The sequence below is a fragment of the Carcharodon carcharias genome, chromosome 13 (assembly GCF_017639515.1).
Source record: "Carcharodon carcharias isolate sCarCar2 chromosome 13, sCarCar2.pri, whole genome shotgun sequence".
NCBI lineage: Eukaryota > Metazoa > Chordata > Chondrichthyes > Lamniformes > Lamnidae > Carcharodon > Carcharodon carcharias.
The window spans coordinates 87,972,296-87,991,570 of NC_054479.1; the positions used below are offsets into that span (position 1 = coordinate 87,972,296).

General features: G+C 49.5%; 1 protein-coding gene across 1 annotated transcript in view; it reads left to right on the forward strand.

Annotated features, from left to right (window-relative positions):
- Positions 1–19,275, forward strand: part of dnai7 (dynein axonemal intermediate chain 7) — a 145,195-nt gene that overhangs the window by 111,918 nt on the left and 14,002 nt on the right. Inside the window, exons 11-13 of the mRNA XM_041203096.1 lie at positions 6,271–6,553; positions 8,077–8,301; positions 17,639–17,682. Coding sequence (XP_041059030.1) covers positions 6,271–6,553; positions 8,077–8,301; positions 17,639–17,682 — 552 coding nt within the window. The remainder of the gene's footprint in view (positions 1–6,270; positions 6,554–8,076; positions 8,302–17,638; positions 17,683–19,275) is intronic.

The window sequence follows — 19,275 nt, forward strand, 5'->3', positions numbered from 1 at the left end:
ATAGCAGGAGCCAAGGTGAAATAAATGCATGCAATATACAAGATAGTATTATTACGTAAGCAGTTGAGATCTATATTTTTTGTGTGGTTAGGTGTGATTTCACAGTGATGCTTGGGAATGGAGCTTTTCCCATTTCATAATGGTGTTCGGATTGTCAGTGATTGGGAGGTTGATTATTGACAAATAATTTATTTCTTGAACAGGCAGTGGTGTGCACAGATTGCAGCTAGAATTCCTAATATTAGTGATAGGGTATTTTTGATTACTTTGTAAGAGACTGTAAGTCTGACCTCCTTTAAAGTGACAGTTCTCACTTCATACTTCATTTCATATAAAATGAGACCCATTTCCAGAGCCATTTGCCCTTTATCCATTAATATTTTTGCACCTTTTCTATCACAAGATATTTTTGTCTATCAGTTTGATGTAACGCAAAATCTTCCATTTGGGTTTTATGAGACGGCAGTTTGGTAAAGCTGAGGTATTTAAAAATCCCAAAGGGAAACTTTAAACAACTGTCATAACTTATATTTTTAAGCGGTATGTTTGAGATGCAGCTCTAAATTCAGGAATCAGACTCAGTTCTCGAGAGGTTTTTATATTAAACTAAATGAAATATTTTATCAAGTTACAACACATTAAACACATACACATGGCTACAAATTACTACTATCAAAATTTTAACAAATTCCCAGACTAATCTCCACTAAGGCAACAGCAACTCATAGATTTTTAAGCAGACACCAGGCAAAGTATTTTCACCTTACAAATTCAAAATAAGGTTCCTTTCACTTTGGTTCCTTTGCAGACATAGTGGTAGGCTCACAGGTTTTGATCTTACATTGCCTCTGCTCTGTAAACAGAAACTGCTATCGGATATATCCAACAGATTTCATTGAATGTAAATTCTCATTGTATCACCAGCCTCTTTGAACTCCACCCCCGCTAACAATAAAACCCGTTTCATAGGACCAATTTTATTACTAATATAAATGTAATGCTTGGTCTCTGCTAGCTAGGTGCCAGATTTCACCCCACTTGAATGCGCTATTCAAAAAATGCAAATGCACTCTACCGCTCTCACATCTCAAAATTAGTACACATCAAAGCACCCAGACTAGCTGGCTTTAATCTAATTAAGACACACCACAGACTAAACCTCTATTTTAAAAGAAAAATATTTTCCAATAATATTACATACATTAATAGTTTCATGACAGCTTACATTTTTAAAAGTCATCGTAGCAAGGTCTTTACAGAAATGAGATGTTACACAAATAAGTTGTGATGGTTAAGTATGACTGTGTTTGTGTAATATTGCTTTCCATGAAAACAAATCCTATAATTTAAATGACACTTAGCTGGAGATTTTACATTCTATGGTTTTAAGAAATGCATATTATTTTTTTAATGGGTACACATTCTTCACACACAGTGGTCAGACCTGCCTGTTCTTCTCATATAACCTACTTTTAACCAGGATGATTTATCTTTCACTTTTTCTAAATGTCAAATTGCTTTTCAGAACTTTCCCCTGCCCATTCCCCATCCCAGATAACAATCTTGGTACATTGAGAAAATCAGCCACAACAAAAAGTGACCGACTAATTTAAGGAAATTGTGGTCCTTCAAATGAAGTACATGATAAAGGAGAATTTTAAAATTATTTTAACAAAACCCTTTACATGAAAACATAGTTCAGCTCTGCGACATCTCTATCTCAATTGTAGTGGTAAATATTTAAATTCATAAACCAGTTAATAGCACATTTTTAACAATGGTCGTTCCACAGCTTGTTCTGTAATATATCAGCTATGACACTGTATAAACGGCAGATCACTGATATGTTTTCTATCCAGACAGACTGGAGTTTAGTTAGATTAAATCTTCTATTCAATCTTTATCTTTTATTGAAAGCACTGGCAGCAGCCTTCTGTAGACAAGAAAATGAGCACGGAGAATGCATTTTGAAGCGCATGTCTTTTTCATATATTTAAAAAAGCAGCCAATAAACCCACACACCACACATTAGTAACAGGTGCAAATCTCACTAGAACCTAGAAACAGAGTTGCCGACCAGTTATTTTTTCTGCCTAAAGGACACTTCAAGTTGCAGACAGTTTAACTTCCAACTCAAACTGACAAATGCAAATGTGAGTACCTCAGCATTGGGTAAAGATAAGGGTAAGGATATTGGATAATTATCTGAAGAGAAAAGAATTGTAGGGCTACAGCGAAAAGAAAGGGAAATGGAACTAGCTGACTGGCTCTATCAGAAAGCTGGCATGAACATGATGGGTTGAATGGCCTCGTTCAGTGCAATAACCATTCTATGACCCCGTGGGTGGAATCGTCCGTGCCTGTTGGCGTCGGGTGTGTTTGGCGGCATGAGCGGAGAATATGCCAAAAATCAGTTTCACTACATCGTGAAACCAGTTTGTGATCGTCTGCTCAGCCCGTCGATGGCGGACCTCATTTCCCATCTCTGGGGTTCTCATTGTAATATATCAATATGTCATTATAAGGTCAGCCTGCTGGAATCGTCTTCCTCCGCTGGATTGTCCGCCCTCATCATGCCGATATGTTTCACAACAGCACATAAAAGGTGTGCACTTGGCGAGCTGCACTTTGAGAGGATCTCGGAGGTGACTGCACAGTAACGTTGTGGAGTGCTTGCAAGGGACACTTGTTGGACATCAAGGTTGAAGTACATTGGTGGGGGGGGCAAAGGCTACCCTGTGGTTGAAAGTAGCGCGCAAGCATGTGCGAGGTGGGGGTGCGTGGTGGTGGGAGAGGGAAATGGCCACGAATAGGGATACCTTGTATAAAGTGACTATTCCTCTGCAGCTGAGACAGTTCAGGCACAGCCACATTGATATGATTTGAGGCGGGCTTCTAGCTTATCTGCCCACTCAAGCAACACAGAGGCGTCAAATTGCCACCTAGTGCTCCAGAGCTCTTCACCCATCGGGCTCAGACTGCAAACTAATGAGTGTTTTAGTGGACTGCAGAACAGTTGGATGACTGGGCACATTGTACAATATCCTTGCTAAAGCTGGTCATGGAACAGTCACTGGTGGAGGCACCCTCAGCCTCTTGCAATATCATTATACCAGTTCGGACCAGTCTTCCCCGTGTTAGGTATTCTTTTTACTCTAGCACATGTAGTGAACATGATGGAAATGAAAATTATATAAAGTGTGGCACTGCTTGGATTAAAACCTTCCTTCATGCTTCTTTGTGCTCCGACATTTAAAAATCTTAAATGCAAATGCACATAAAAAGGCACATCTAATCGCAAATTGGTCCGGCACAATATAAAATAAAAGTGTACAGAAGATACTCTAGGCTGATTTTTTTTCCCATTTGACTAGTTTCTAGCTCATAATTCTTTGGTAATATTAACTTTCAAAAGTGCCATGTCTTTTTTTTTATTATATACCTAACAAAGGGTTAGGTTTATAAATACATTCAAGCTAACAATGCAGCCTTGCAACACATGTTCAGAGAATGCCGTGCATGAGCTGAGCGCACAGCATGCAATCCAATGGACAAAGCTGCCACCAATTGGTCAGGCAGAGTGGGGGAGAGGAAGGTGGGGTTTAGGGCAGCCATGCAGCGCACTAATCTCTGGCCATCCAAGTGGTGGCCAGTACTCTCCGAGAAGTATTAAGGGGCCTTCAGACTTAACCAAGAGAGGTCCTAAGTACACCCATGCTAATCCACGCTTCTTTTTCTGCGGGAGGAGTACATCAGGATCATGGAGCCTGGTGAACTAGCTGCATGACTTGTGGCGTACAGAGAGCAAAGACAACAGTAAAGAGAGCAACTGAGGCACCTGGCTGCGCAGAGGGAGGAGCAGCACCCACTGGAAGAAGGGGCAGCTGGGTCTCCCGCACATGCCACCAAAGAGCCTCTGTGAGCGTTCGCTGGTTGGCGCCTAATGACACCCAGGGTCTATAGACACCACCTTTCATTCCTGCAGATGACCAAGAACCAGTGTCTCTGAAGACTGCGCATGTCTAGGGAACTGGTTTGTCACGTCTGCCAGCTACCGCAGATTTGGCAACACATGGACATGGAGGGCATCCACTGCCAGTGACCGTGAAAGTGACCGCTGCGCTCAATTTCTACATCAGTGGCTCTTTTCAGGGCTTTACAGGTGACCTCTGTGGGATCTCACAAGTCTCCACCCACAAATCCACACATGAGATCATGGATGCCATCTTTGCGAGGGCACACAACTTTTTGCAACTTGCCCGGGACCAGGAGTGCCAGGAAGCAAGAGCGATTGGATTTGCCCAGATCTCGGATTTCCCACAGATGCAGGGTGCCATTGACTGCACTCGTGGCGCTCAGATCTCCGTTGCAACATGAGGTCAACTATGTCGAGCTCATGAGATTCCATTTGCTGAACGTGCAGCTAAAGTGCAACCTGCAGGTCTGCACACAGTTTCAAGGGAATGTGCATGACGTCTAAATCCTCAGTCGGTCACAGATCCCTGACGTCTTCCTGGGTTCACAGAGGTTGCAGGGATGGCTCCTCAGGGACAAGGGCTACCTGCAGAGGATGTGGCTGATGACACCCATGCAGCGGCCTCGACTGCAGCAGAACGAAGGTATCATGAGGCTCATGCTGCAACTCACAACTTAGTGGAACAAACCATCGGGATGCTGAAAATGCTTTTCTAGTGCCTGGTCCGGTCAGGTGGAGCCTTGCAATAGACGGAAGGTGTCACGCATCGTCGTTGCCTGCTGCACCCTTTCTCCTATGCAGCGTCAGGTTGTAGAGGAGCTGGCTGAGGAGGAGATGCAGGTGCTGGAGGTCTCCTCTGATGAGGAGGACGTCGACAGTGATGAGGGTGAGAAAGTCCTCAAAGACGATGATGATGCCCTTGCGCTGGCCAGACAAGGCAGGCATGCTTGGGAGGCCTTCATAGCTGCTAGATTTGTGGAGGATTCTAACAGCATGCAGTGAGGAGACACCATAAGATCCTCATATTGCACCTATCAATGTTTGACTCCAGTCTGGTTTATGGCAGCGCACATACCCTCGGTGATAAAGCTCCTGTCATGGAGATACAGTGGAGGCCTTAATAGTCACTTGATTGCAGGAGGATGATGACAATATACAGTGAGTACACGCCATAGATCATCACATAGCCTCTGAGGGGGCTCACTGTGGGCAGGACCTATCTTGCGATGGACCCTTCAGAGGCCACCGCAGAGAGGCCCATGTTATCCAATGTCTCGCCCTTTGTTCCGGGTGAACTTCTCCTCCTCGACCTTCATCAACTGGGGGAGGTCAGGTTTGGGGTTGTGCTGTTCCTGCTTGGCCTCAGAGAGCCCAACCTCCTCCATGTGTACTCCTTCTGACGCCAGGTCTTCGTTCGCCTGACCCTGGGAGGAGTGCACAGAGGGATGGTTTGACGTCATTTTCGAGGAGGCCGCCTACTGGGTATTTTGGATGGCAGATGGCGTGCAGTGCCATTCCTGCAAGCAAGTGGGGCATGCTAGGAAGAACTGCCCCACCTCCAAGGCAGCCAGCACCACCCAGGCGGCCATAGCTGGCACCACCGCACCTCCCCCCAGCACCACTCCATTTGCACCCCCTCAAAGGGGAGTGCTGCTGGTGGCTAACTTCACCTGGCCTGCCAGCAAGGTGGTGGGAGAGAATCTATGCTGTAAGAAGGCACGGAGAAAGACCCATCCACCCAGAGGCAGCCCCCAAACACCCCAAAAACATCCTGACTCCAAGACCCTTGAAGACACCAGCTTGGGGGAGAAAAGACCATCTGGCCCCGGCTTCATGGCAGCGTGTGCTCCCGTATCTCAGCGCCAAGTGCTGGGACCGGCATCATCCCTGCGCAGGTTCCCAGGTCCAGCGACAATGAGGTGCACAACCCCAAACCTTACTAAAGAAGGTGGACCTGCCCAAACCCCATAGGACAGAGTGTTGGGGGGGAGGCTGGGGGAGGCAGTGGAGGCCTCGCAGATGGGGGTAAAAAGGGGGCGGTATTCTGGGGGGAGCCCAAATCCCCGACCCCTTGATGCAGTCCCCTGAGCAAGGCCTTTCGAGGATTGGCGAGGTTATCACCCTTGCAGTGGTGCCCCACCCCGACACACCTTGTACTCCTGAGATGCTATCTGTCCCGCCAGGGGACTGCGGCAACCACTTCATGGCCCCAAACGCTGGGTCATCGGGCGGCAGTGGCGAGGAAAGTCTTCCCGCTCCCTCCTAAACTTCAACGTTGGGTGCCTCCATCCTAGATCCGGAGCTTTCTCTGGATTCACCAGACAACCCGGTGCCTGGCGGGGGAGCGGAGCTCTGAGCCGCCGCAGCCTTTTGGCCCATATCCCCAAGAGGACACCAGAGAGGACCCCTCTGCCCTTGATCCTGAGGGTGGGATCGAGCTGGAGGTGGAGCCGACAGGCAGTTCTGAACCAGCCCCCGTACTCAATATGGGGGAGGGGTTGGAAGTTGGAGGCGATGACCTGGAGGAGGACGGGGTTTCAGTGGTGAGCACCGGGGACGGCTTAGAATCACTGTCGGGTGAGGTGGTGGATCCCCTGATGCCCCCCCACGATTCTCCCCTCATCCCTTTACGGGCACTCCAGGATTTTTTTGTGCGTAATTGTGGTTGCAGAGACAGGGTCCAGTCGGCCCTGGACCGTTGGCATTCTTTTCCTCTTATGTTCTGGTTCCCCAGCGAGGCCCTCAAGGCACCTTGGGCTGGACCAGAACGCCAAAAGAATGGGCTACACGTTTCTTGCTGGGCTCCTAAAGGAGGGGATGGATTAAAATAGACTTCTCTTTCTTGCACTAGATATGGTGATGGTAGCGCATACTTCTGACAATGAAGATTACCATAGCTAGCCTCAACGTCCACGGCAGCAGGAATGCACAGCACAGGTTCCAGAACTTCTCGGTCCTTGGGGATGGGAAGTATGCTTCCTGCAGGAAACCTATACCGTCCTGGGAGACAAAGCTACAAAGCTCCTGGAGTGGTGAGCGGGGTTCCACGTCAGTCACCTAGCCTCCAATTCTGGTGGGGTGGCTATCTTATTGGCCCTACATTTTCAGCTGGAGATCTTGGGGGCCAAGGAGCCGGTGCCAGGCCAGTTGCTGCATCTTATTGTGCACTGGAGGGCGCAGCGCTTCACTTTGTGAATGTGTACGCTCCCCTGGGCGCTAAGCAGCAAGCGAACTTCTTTGAGGAAGTGTCCACTCATCTCAGCTCCATCGATGCAGCGAGTGCATCGTCCTCGGGGGGAATTCAACTGTACCGTCGAGGCCAGGGACCATCATGGTGCCCAGCACTGCATGCTAGGTGTGAGTACGTTGCAGGACCTGGTTGGGCCCTTTGACTTGGTGGACATCTGGCGACATCTCCATCCTGACTCCAGTGTTTTCACTTTCGTGTCACCTGGAGTCGGAGCGTCCAGACTCGACCACCTTTATGTTTCCAAGGCGTTCATGTCTTACGTTCCATCAGCTTCTGTGTGGCAGGTGTCGTGCACGGACCACCATCTGGTGAGGCTGGAACTCGTTCAGTTCTGTGCTTGGACAGGGTCCCACATACTGGCACTTTAACAGCCTGCTGCTGGGGGAGGAGCAGTTCCTGGACTCGTTTTTGGGCTGGTTAGAGAAGGAAGCGGGGAGGCTTCCCCTCCTTGAGGGCATGGTGGGTCATGGGCAAGGCTCACGTCTGCGTCTTCTGTCAGGAGTACATGAGGGGGTTGACAAAGAGGCTGTAATCCAGAGTCAAGGAGGTGGTGCTTGACCTGGAGGCACGTCTCCGTCAGCCTGATGTGGACCCGACCCTGCGGCTGGCGTATGAAGAGAAGGGAGTGCTGGGGACCTGCAACTTGTCGGGTCCCACGGCGTGTACTTGAGGTTGCGGATCCAGTTCCTCCAGGATCTAGACCGCAGCTCCTCCTCCTACTCGCTGGAAGAAAGGCACGAAGTACATCAGCAGCTCCTTACGCTGCTGGCTGACAACAGATCCCTTGTCTCAGATCAGAATGGCATCAGGGCCATTGTCAAAACCTACAACACTGCCCTGTTCACTCCAGATCCGTCCAGTGAGGATGCTCGCAGAGTCTTGTGGGAGAACCTGCTGCAGGTCGGCCTGGAGGTTGCTGGTAAGCTTGAGTCCCCTATAAGTCTGGGGGAGCTGACCGGCGCCCTCGACAGCTTGTCCAGGGGCAAGTCCCTGGACCTGGATGAGCTGACCGTGGAATTCTTCAGGGCGTTCTGGGACATCCTGGGGAATGACTACGCGGGGGTCCTGGGGGAGAGTATTGCTACCGGGGAGATGCCCCTCATGGCGCAGGGCGGTCATTGCTCTGTTGCCTAAGAAGGGGGATCTCCGCCACCTTAAGAACTGGTGCCCGGTCTCCCTCCTCAGCACAGATTACAAGCTCTTTGCCAGAGCCATGTCTTCTTACCTTGGCACCATGCTGGACCACTTGATCCACCCTCACCAGTCCTACATGGTCCAGGGCCGCACTATTTTTGATAACGTCCACCTGGTCAGGGACATCATCCACTTTTTCCAGAGGACTGGTCTATCGTGCGACCCCTTCCCCGGACTTTGTCACAAGAATCCAGAAATTGTTAGTCGACTTCTTCTGGGACAAAAGATTGCATTGGTCGCTGCTGAGGTTCTGAGTCTCCCGCTTAGGGAGGGTGGTCAGGCGCTAGTGTGCCTACGCACACAGGTGGTGACTTTCCGCCTTCAGACCCTGCAGCGATACCTTTACGTCGAGCCTCCTCCTAGATGTGTGCCCTGACGACGTATTTCTTCCGTCAGGTGCACGGCCTGAATTATGACGTGCAGCTCCTGTTTATAGAACAGATGGGCCTCGGTGGCTCCTTGCAGGCGTTGCCTGTCTTTTACCAGGACCTGATCAAAGTCTGGAAAGTGGTCGCCTCGCGACGCAGCTCTCCCCCGTCAGGAGTAACGGCTATCGTCAGAGAGCCGCTGCTCAGGAATCCGCCCCTCCGTCCTTTTCAGTGGTTGGCGGAGAGGAGGGCTGTGGCCGCAGGGGTGACCAGGATCGGGGACGTGCTGGGTGGCGGAGGACCGGGCTGGATGCTCCCGCAGGAGTTGGAGCGACGTGCGTCTGTGAGTGTCCAGGTTGCAGCCGATGCCATCCAAGACCTGAGAACGGTCATGCTCGGACCCGACGTTATTTTGGGTCTTGAGGTGGCCCAGGTGCGCGGTGGTCTTCCATCTGAACGTTCCCCTGATCGGACAGAATTCCACATTGGCCCCAAGCCCCGAACCCTCCCTCGGGTGCTGGTGCCCCGCAATATGAGCCGCCTCGGGGACATGCCCTCTGTGCCTTTTGGCACGGCAAAGAGGGGCTTTTTGTACGGACTGCTGCTGCACACCTTCCATTTTCTCGCCCTTGTCCGCCGCCCGGACACGCCCTGGCGTGCCTTGTTGCCGTCCGGCGGCGGAGGCCCCCGATGGGAGGCCCTCTACGGAGGTGTCCTCCCCCTTTCTATCGGGGACCTGGGTTGGAGGGTGTTGCATGCAGCAGTCCCCTATAATAAGAGGATGCATAGGTTCACAGACTCTCAGGACACGTGCCCTTTTTGCGGTCTTGTGGAGTCCGTGGACCATGTATATATAGGGTGTTGTAGGCTGCACTCCCTTTTTAGTTATTTGAAAAACCTTTTATTGATGTTTTGCTTGCACTTCAGCCCCACGCTCCTGATCCATGGGCACCCGGTGCGGAAGGGGGTCGAGAAGGAGGAGGACCTCCTTGTGAACCTGCTCCTGGGCCTGGCCAAGTTGGCCATTAACAGGTCCAGGCAGCGGGCAATCGACGGGGGAGTCCCGCCCGATTGTTTATCCCTCTTCCGTGGCTACGTTCGCTGCCGGATGTCCCTGGAGAGGGAGCTCGCGGTGTCTGCTGACACGCTTGAGGCCTTCCATGCTCGGTGGGCACCGCGGGGACTGGGGTGTTTTGTTGACCCCTTTAATCACATTTTGATTTAAAGTTTGTAAGGTTCCTTTAAATTTTTGTCCTTGGTTTTACAGCTGACCTGAATTAGGGGCTGTGCCTGATTTATCCCAATTTTGTTGATTTGGTTTAATTGTTTTCATTTAAAAGATTATCAAGAGTTCCCATCTTTTGACCAGGAGAAGGCGTTCAACAGGGTGGATTATGAATATTTATTCAAGACTCTGCGAGCATTCGGGTTCGGGACTCATTTTGTCCCCCGGATCTGACTTCTGTACATTGCCGCAGAATGTCTAGTTAAGGTTAACAGGTCCCTGATGGTGCCCCTTCACTTTGGCAGAGGAGTGCATCAGGGCTGCTCCCTGTCTGGCCAACTGTATTCCATCTGCGTGGAGCCTTTCCTGCGCCTCTTGTGGAGGAGTTTGTCGGAACTGGTTCTGCATGGGCTGGGCATTGGGGTGGTCCTCTTGATTTGCACCGATGATGTGCTGCTCATGTTCCCTGACCCGGATGACCTGCGGAGGATGCGCGAGTGCCAGGAGTGTCCTCTGCCAGGATCAGCTGGGGCAAGTGTTCTGGACTCCTGGACGGTAAGTGGCAGATGGATCCCCTACCCAAGAAGCTCAGGCTTTTCACCTGGACCAGAACCAGCCTCCTCTACCCTGGGGGTCCACCTCTGCCCTGCTGAGGAAACCTGGCCAGCGAACTGGCAGGAGCTGGAGGCCAAAGTCACCTCTCACCTGCGGTGCTGGACAGAACTGCTCCAAGTGCTGCCTTACCGGGGTTGAGTGCTGTTAATAAACCAGCTGATTGCTGCCATGTTGTGGTACCGGCTGGTCACTTTGACCCCTCTCCCAGATTTTGTCACAAAAATCCAGAGAATGCTCATCAACTTCTGGGACAAAAGGCTGCACTGGGTCGCTGCTGAGACTCTGAGTCTCCTGCTCAGGGAGGGCGGTCAGGCGCTGGTGTGGCTACGCACCCAGGTGGCGACTTTCCGGCTTTAGACCCTGCGGTGATGCCTTTACTTCAAGCCCCCTCCAAGGTTGTGTGCCCTGGCAACGTATTTCTTCCACCAGGTGCACGGCCTGGATTATGACGTATTTATAGACCTGAGGGGCCTTTGTGGATTCTTGCCGGCGTTGCCTGTCTTTTACCAGGACTTGATCAAATTCTGGAACATGGTTGCCTTGCGACGCAGCTCTCCGCCGTCAAGGATAGTGGATATCGTCAGAAAGCCATGGCTCAGGAATCTGCATCTTTGCACTTTTCAGTGGCTGGCGGAGAGGAGGGCTGTGGCTGCCAGCGTGACCAGGATCGGGGATGTGCTGGGTAGCAGAGGAGTGGGCTGGACGAATCCCCAGGAGTTGACACAATGTGCGTCAGTGGATGCTTGGCTTATGGCCAATGTCATCCAAGACCTTAGGACGGCTGTGTTCGGCCCCGATGTCATACTGGGACTCAAGGTGGCGCGGGTGCGCAGTGATCTTCCGTCCGAATAAACCCCTGTTTGGACAGAATTCCACATTGCTCCCAAGCCCCGAACCATCCCTCGGGAGCCAGGCAACCTGAGTCGCCTCACGGAAATGCCCTCCGTGCCCTTTAGCACGGTGTGGAGGGGTTTCCTGTATGGGCTGCTGCTGCACACCCTTCACTTCCTTGCCCTCGCCTGCCACTCAGACATGCCCTGGTATGCCTAGTTTCCATCCGGCAGTGGAGGTCCCCAGTGGGAGACCCTTTACAGAGGTGTCCTCCCCTTTTCTATCGGGGACCTGGGGTGGAGGGTGTTGCACGCAGCAGTCCCGTACAATCATAGAGTGTGTCGGTTCATGGACTCCCAGGATGCCTGCGTCTTTTGCGGCCTTGTGGAGTCTGTGGACCACGTGTGTGTAGGTTGTTGTAGGCTGCACCCCCTTTTTAGTTTCTTGAGAAATGTTTTACTGTCTAGTTTGCACTTCAGTCTCACGCTCCTGATCTATGGGCACCCGGTGTGGAGGGGGGCTGGGAGGGAGGAGGACCTCCTCGTGAACCTGCTCTTGGGCCTGGCTAAGTTGGCCATTAACAGGTTCAGGCAGCGGGCGATCGAGGGGATCGTCCAACCCGACTATCTGCCCCTCTTCTGTGGCTATGATCGCAGGCTGGTGTCCCTGGAAAGGGAGCATGTGGTGTTTGCTGGCATTGTCGAGGTCTTTCATCCTCGGTGGGCACCATGGGGACTGGGGTATTTTATTGACCCCTTTAATCACATTTTGATTTAATGTTGGTAAGTCCCCTTTACATTTTGTCTTTTGTTTTTGCAATTTCCCTTTAAGGAGCTGCCTTTTCCTTTGTCCCTTGATTTGTTAATTCAGTTTATTTGTTTTGTAACAAAAGAGTTACATCTTCTTACCCTTCCTAACCCTGCCGCTACGTCTTGGTGCTCCCCAGACATCCATAGCTGAGGTGGAGGCAGCCTGCTGATTGCTGTGCCCTGTCTGTGATGACTTTGGCAGGTGTCCTTTGGAGGGCTGAGACCTGGAAGGCCCCTGCCTACTTGGGGGTCCTGCTGTGTGGCAGTGGCAGCCTCCTTGGCTTGTGGAGCTGGAGCTGCTGAGGTCACAGGAAGAGGTGATTCTGATGGGCCAGACACTCCCGGAATCACCTGATGGATGGCCCTGGGGAGTACACCTGCTAATCCTTCTCCCTATGGGTGCCCAATGGCCCCTCGCTGACTCTTTGAGGAGAAGAGGTAGCTGGAGTGAAATCAAGCTGCCCTGCACCCGTTCGCATACACGCTGTGGGAGGTCAACTGTGGCGTCAGTGATGGAGTGCAGCCCGTGCTGCAGTGCAGGACTGATGTCCTGAACCAAAGTCTCCATGGTGGCCACTCCTACCAGTGTTGACCTCGGTGTGTTGGCATGCTGGAGCTATCAGCTCAGCTGAAGGTGCATGGACTCCTCCATTGTGCCTTGCATCCCTTCCTGACATTCCCAAGCTTACCTTTGCAGCTCCAGCAACTGTGACATGACCAAACCCAGAGTCTCATCATCTGACTCAGACTCAGTAATTTTCTGGCTTCCAGTAGTCCCCTGTGCCAGACACCTGGGAAGCCCCTGCCGCCGTCTGCTGTGGATCAGAAAGTGCAATGTGCTCACCAGATTGTGATCCCAAGGCTACTCTAAAGCTAGGTCCCACTGAGGTGTGTCTCTGCACTGTTGGAGGGTGTGGGTGAGCGCTGTGATGGGACTTCAAGGAGGGTTTCAGCAGATTCCTCTTCTGAGCTTCCCTTGGGGCTTGACCTCCATGATTGGGGCTCTGGGTTTTGGTCTCTTGGCAGTTTCCCTGCTGTGCCTGTAAAAGCAAGGAGTGATAATTAGGGCATGATACTGGCCTGTGAAGCAGGACACATCACTCACAGTTTGGTTGTCTGATGGATGTTACACTGCTGGGTCCTCACTTGGTAGAGCACCGCTGACTTAATCGTCAATACAGGAACGGTCCAGATCTTTGCAGGCCAGCAGGATGGCTCTGTTTTCAAAATGGAGGATCTTGATTCAGGAGTCCCTCCACTGGTCTGTTACCTCTCCCTCTTGTGTGCCAGCTTGTCCTGCATAAATAGAGATGGAGAGAGTGTAAGCAGGATGCCTGCCAGGCATGTGTGGACAGTGAGTGGTCCCATGGATGGGCTGAGGACAATGAAAGTGTGAGTGAGAGAGTGAATGGTGATGTTCCTTGAACTGGCAGTGAGTGAGGGCCCTGTGGATGTGTGACTGCGAGAGTTGAGAGTGATGAGAAGAGTGACTTACTCTGGCTGAATGGAGGAGATCATTCATCCTCTTGTGGCACTAGATGGCTGTCCTCTTTTAAGACCATATGACATAGGAGCAGAAATTAAGCCATTCAGCCCATCGAGTCTGCTGATGGCTGATAAGTTTCTCAACCCCATTCTCCCACCTTCTCCCCGTAACCTTTGATCCCCTTACCAATCAAGAACCTATCTATCTCGGTCTTAAATACACTCAATGACCTGGCCTCCACAGCCTTCTGTGGCAATGAATTCCATAGATTCACCACTCTCTGGCTAAAGAAGTTTCTCCTCATCTCTGTTCTAAAAGGTCTTCCCATTACTCTGAGGCTATGCCCTTGGGTCCTAGTCTCTCCTACTAATGGAAACATCTTCTCCACATCCACTCTATCCAGGCCTTTCAGTATTCTATAAGTTTCAATCAGATCCCCCCTCATCCTTCTAAACTCCATCGAGTATAGACCCAGAGTCCTCAAACATTCCTCATATGTTAAGCCTTTCATTCCTGGGATCATTCTCGTGAACCTCCTCTCCAGGGCCAGCACATCCTGAGATACGGGGCCCAAAATTGCTCACAATATTCTAAATGTGGTCTGACCAGAGCCTTATAAAGCCTCAGCAGCACATCCCTGCTTTTATATTCTAGTCCTCTTGAAATAAATGCCAACTTTGCATTTGCCTTCCTAACTACCCTGTCAACCTGCAAATTAACCTTAAGAGAATCCTGGACCAGGACTCCCAAGTCTCTTTGCACTCCAGATTTCTGAATTCTCTCCCAATTAGAAAATAGTCTATGCCTTTATTCTTCCTACCAAAGTGCATGACCTCACACTTCCCCACGTTGTACTCCATCTTCCACTTCTTTGCCCATTCTCCTAACCTGTCCAAATCCTTCTGCAGCCTCCCCGCCTCCTCAATACTACCTGCCCCTCCACCTATCTTTGTATCATCTGCAAACTTAGCCAGGATGCCCTCTGTTCCTTCATTTAGATCATTAATGTATAAAGTGAAAAGTTGTGGTCCCAACACTGACCCCTGCGGAACTCCACTAGTCACTGGCCGCCATTCTGAGAAGGACCCCCTTATCCCCACTCTCTGCCTCCTGCCAGACATCCAATCTTCTATCCATGCTAGTACCTTGCCTCTAACACCATGGCTCTTATCTTACTGAGCAGCCTCCTATGCGGCACCTTGTCAAAGGCCTTCTGGAAGTCCAAGTAGATAACATCCATTGGCTCTCCTTTGTCTAACCTACTCGTTACCTTCTCAAAGAATGCTAACAGATTTGTCAGGCGTGACCTCCCCTTGATGAAACCACACTGACTTTGCCCTATTTTACCATGTACTTCCAAGTATTCTGAAATCTCATCCTTAATAGTGGACTCTAAAATCTTACTAATGACCGAGGTCAGGCTAATCGGCCTGTAATTTCCCATCTTTTGCCTCACTCCCTTCTTAAACAGGGGGTTACATTAGCGATTTTCCAGTCCTCTGGGACCCTCCCTGACTCCAGTGATTCCTGAAAGATCACCACTAACGCCTCCACTATCCCTTCAGCTACCTCCTTCAGAACTCTGGGGTGTAATCCATCTGGTCCAGGTGATTTATCCACCTTCAGACCTTTCAGTTTTTCTAGCACCTTCTCCTTGGTAATGGCCACCATAATCACCTCTGACCCCCGACTCTCTTGAACTTTGGGGATGTCACTCATGTCTTCCACTGTGAAGACTGACGCAAAGTACCTATTTAGTTCCTCTGCCATTTCTTTGTTCCCCACTACTACTTTTCCAGCATCATTTTCCAGCAGCTCAATGTCCACTTTTGCCTCTCTCTTACCCTTTATATATCTAAAAAAAACCTCTTGCAATCTTTTTTTATATTACTGGCTAGTTTACCCTCATATTTAATCTTCTCCCTCCTTATTTCTTTTTTAGTTGTCCTCTGTTGGTCTTTGTAGGCTTCCCAATCCCCTGGTTTCTCATTGCTCTTTGCCTCATTGTATGCTTTCTCTTTAGCTTTTATGGTGTCCCTGACTTCCCTCGTCAGCCATGGTTGCCTCGTCCTCCCTTTAGTATGCTTCTTCTTCCTGGGGATGAATTTTTGCTGTGTCTCCTAAATTACTCCCAGAAACTCGTGCCATTGCTGTTCCACTGTCTTTCCTGCTAGGCTCATCTCCCAGTCAATTCTGGCCAGCTCCTCCCTCATGTCTCTGTATTTGCCTTTATTCAACTGTAATACCGTTACATCTGATTCCAGCTTTTTCCTCTCAAATTGCAGGGTAAATTCTATCATATTATGGTCACTTCCTCCTAAGGGTTCCTTCACCTTAAGCTCCCTTATTAAATCTGCCTCATTACACATCACTAAATCTACAATTGCCTGTTCCCTAGTGGGCTCCACCACAAGCTGCTCCAAAAAGCCATCTCGTAGACATTCCACAAATTCCTTTTCTTGGGATCCACTACCAACCTGATTTTCCCAGTCGACCTGCATATTGAAATCCCCCATGATCACTGTAACCTTGCCTTTCTTACACGCCTTTTCTATCTCCTGGTGTATCTTGTGCCCCACATCCTGACTACTGTTCGGAGGCCTGTACATAACTCCCATTATGGTTTTTTTACCTTTGCAGTTCCTCAACTCTACCCACACAGATTCTACATCATCTGACCCTACATCATTTCTTGCTATCGATTTAATTTCATTTCTTACTAACAAAGCAACCCCACCCCCTCTGCCAACCTGCCTATCTTGTCAATAGGATGTATATCCTTGGATATTTAGCTCCCAGTCCAGATCCCCTTGCAGCTATGTCTCCATAATGCCCACCACATCATACCTGCCAATTTCAATCTGTACCACAAGCTCATTTACCTTATTCAGTATACTGCGTGCATTCATATACAACACCTTCAGTCCTGTGTTTCCCGTCCTCTTTCTCATTGTCATCCCTTTATCTGGTGTGCTTGAAGTTAGATTCCTACCTCTTTCCAAACACTCTGTCCTATTTTGTGTTCTGGAGACTTTAATAGTCTCTCCTGGGCTCTCTTTTCTTTTCAGTTTTTTCATAATTTTCCATGAAGTTGAATCCACCCTCCACACGCTAACCTGCTACTTTGTTTCCCATTAGTCATACTTCTTGGAGTTTTACCCTTCCCTATCCCCCCCACTTTCTAGTTTAATGTCCTTTGCAGGATGTTGGTGCTGACCACTGCTTCTGCTGCCTCCCAAGCCGGATTAGTGATGTTGCTACCCGTTCTGCAACCAGAGCAGCGGTAACATACATCACGTTGGTCCTCCACTGCGTCCAAAAGGTGCTCGAGGGACGTGTCATTGAACCTGGGGGCTGCAGTCTTCTTGCCTTCCAGGTCTGTGCCTTCTGTGCAGCAGTCGTGGGCTGGAAACACAGAGGTGTGCACGCGGCTGCACTTTAAATATGGTGCCCAGCATGATGAAGGCAGCGAGGTGATGGTGTGGCGGGCGAATAAGAGCCCACCCGCCATGGAAATGGTGTGTTTCCTGAGAATGCATAATTAATGCAGTGGGTTTGGGGCGCTATGGCGTAAAAAGCCGCCATTGTGGCTGGCGGGTAAAGCGTCGTTTTACCTTCCTGCTACCGCACTTAGTGCAAAACTGGGATGATTCCGCCCTATAATTCGAGTTAACCACCCTAATTTGTTTATGGTATCCTGATTCACTATGTTACTAAACTTTGTACATTCTATCAATCAATTTAGAGCTTTTAATCTTAACTCAGTAGGGTAACATAAAGTATGGTGGAAAGAAGCCTGTGTGGAGCATACCACCGCAAGGACCACCAGTTCAAAATGACCTGTTTCTGTGTTGTAAATTCTGTGTCCTTTTATGTTAAAACAGTTTTAAAACAAGATGATAACAGAAAAAGATTAACCATTCTGCAGGTCAGTTAGCATCTGTGGAGAGAAAGAGAACAAATAAAAAGACTTTCATCCATGTGGAGCCTTTCTTGGCCCAAGGCATACAGCTGTTGAGCTACTTTTGAAGTTTAGTCACTGTTGTAACGTGGGGAAAGGAGCAGCCAATTTGAAGATAGCAAGTTCCCACTACAGCTAAGTGATAAAAACAGATTATTTGGTCAATGAGTGATATAGATTGAGGGATAAGATTTGGCCAGAACACCGGGGATAACTCCCCTGCTTATCTTCGAAATAGTGCCATGGGATCAGACAATTAATGGGGGTTGTGGAAGATGGGAGTCAGTTAAAATGGTGTGGGAAACTGATTAACTGGTATCCTACCCCCAATCCTGCCAACTGCAATGGGAGTCAGGGAAAACTCTCCACTGGTTGGAGTCATACCTAGCACAAAGGAAGATGATTGTGGTTGTTGGCAATCAATCATCTCAGTTCCAGGACATCATTGCAAGAGCTCCTCAGGGTAATGTCCTAGGCCCAACCATCTTCAGCTGCTTCATCAATAAGTTTCCTTCCATCATAAGGTCAGAAGTGGGGATGTTCGCTGAAAATTGCACAATGTTCAGCACCATTCGTGACTCCTCAGATATTGAAGCAGTCCATGTCCAAATGCAGCAAGACCTGGACAATATCCAGGCTGGGGCTGACAAGTGGCAAGTAACATTCGTGCCACACAAGTGCCAGGCAATGACGTTCTCCAGCAAGAGAGAATCTAACCATTGCCCCATGACATTCAATGGCATCACCATCATTGAATCTCCCACTATCAACAACCTGGGGGTTACCATTGACCAGAAACTAAACTAGACTAGCCATATAAAAACTGTCTATGAGAGCAGTTCAGAGGCTTGGAATCCTGAGGTGAGTAACTCACCTCCTGACTCCCCAAAGCCTGTCCACTGTGTACAGGGCACAAGTCAGGAGTGTGATGGAATACTTTACGCTTGCCTGGATGAGTGCAGCTCCAACAACACTCAAGAAGCTTGACAGCATCCAAGACAAAGCAGCCCACTTGATTGGCACCCCTTCTACAAACATTCATTCCCTTCACCACTGACACACAGTGGCAGCAGTGTGTACCATCTACAAGATGCACTGCAAGAACTTACCAAGGCTCCTTAGGCAACACCTTCCAAACCAATAACTACTACCATCTAGAAGGACAAGGGCAGCAGAAACCTGGAAGTTCTCCTACAAGCCACTCACCATCATGACTTGGAAATGTATCACCATTCCTTCACTGTTTCTGGGTCAAAATCCTGGAACTCCCTCCCTAACAGCTCTGTGGGTGTACCTACACCACATGGACTGCAACGGTTCAAGAATGCAGCTCACCACACCTTCTCAAGGGCAACTAGGGATGGGTAATAAATGCTGGCCTAGCGAGTGATGCCCATATCCCATATATGAATTTTAAAACATCATTTGTTTCTACAGTTGTCTTATTATCATTTGTACCATCACTGCTGTTGTCATTTAATCACTCCTGCCCTATCATAGCTCATTTTCTTACCAACTTTTACTGGCTCTGCGCTTGGTTAAAAGCTGTTCATCTCTAAC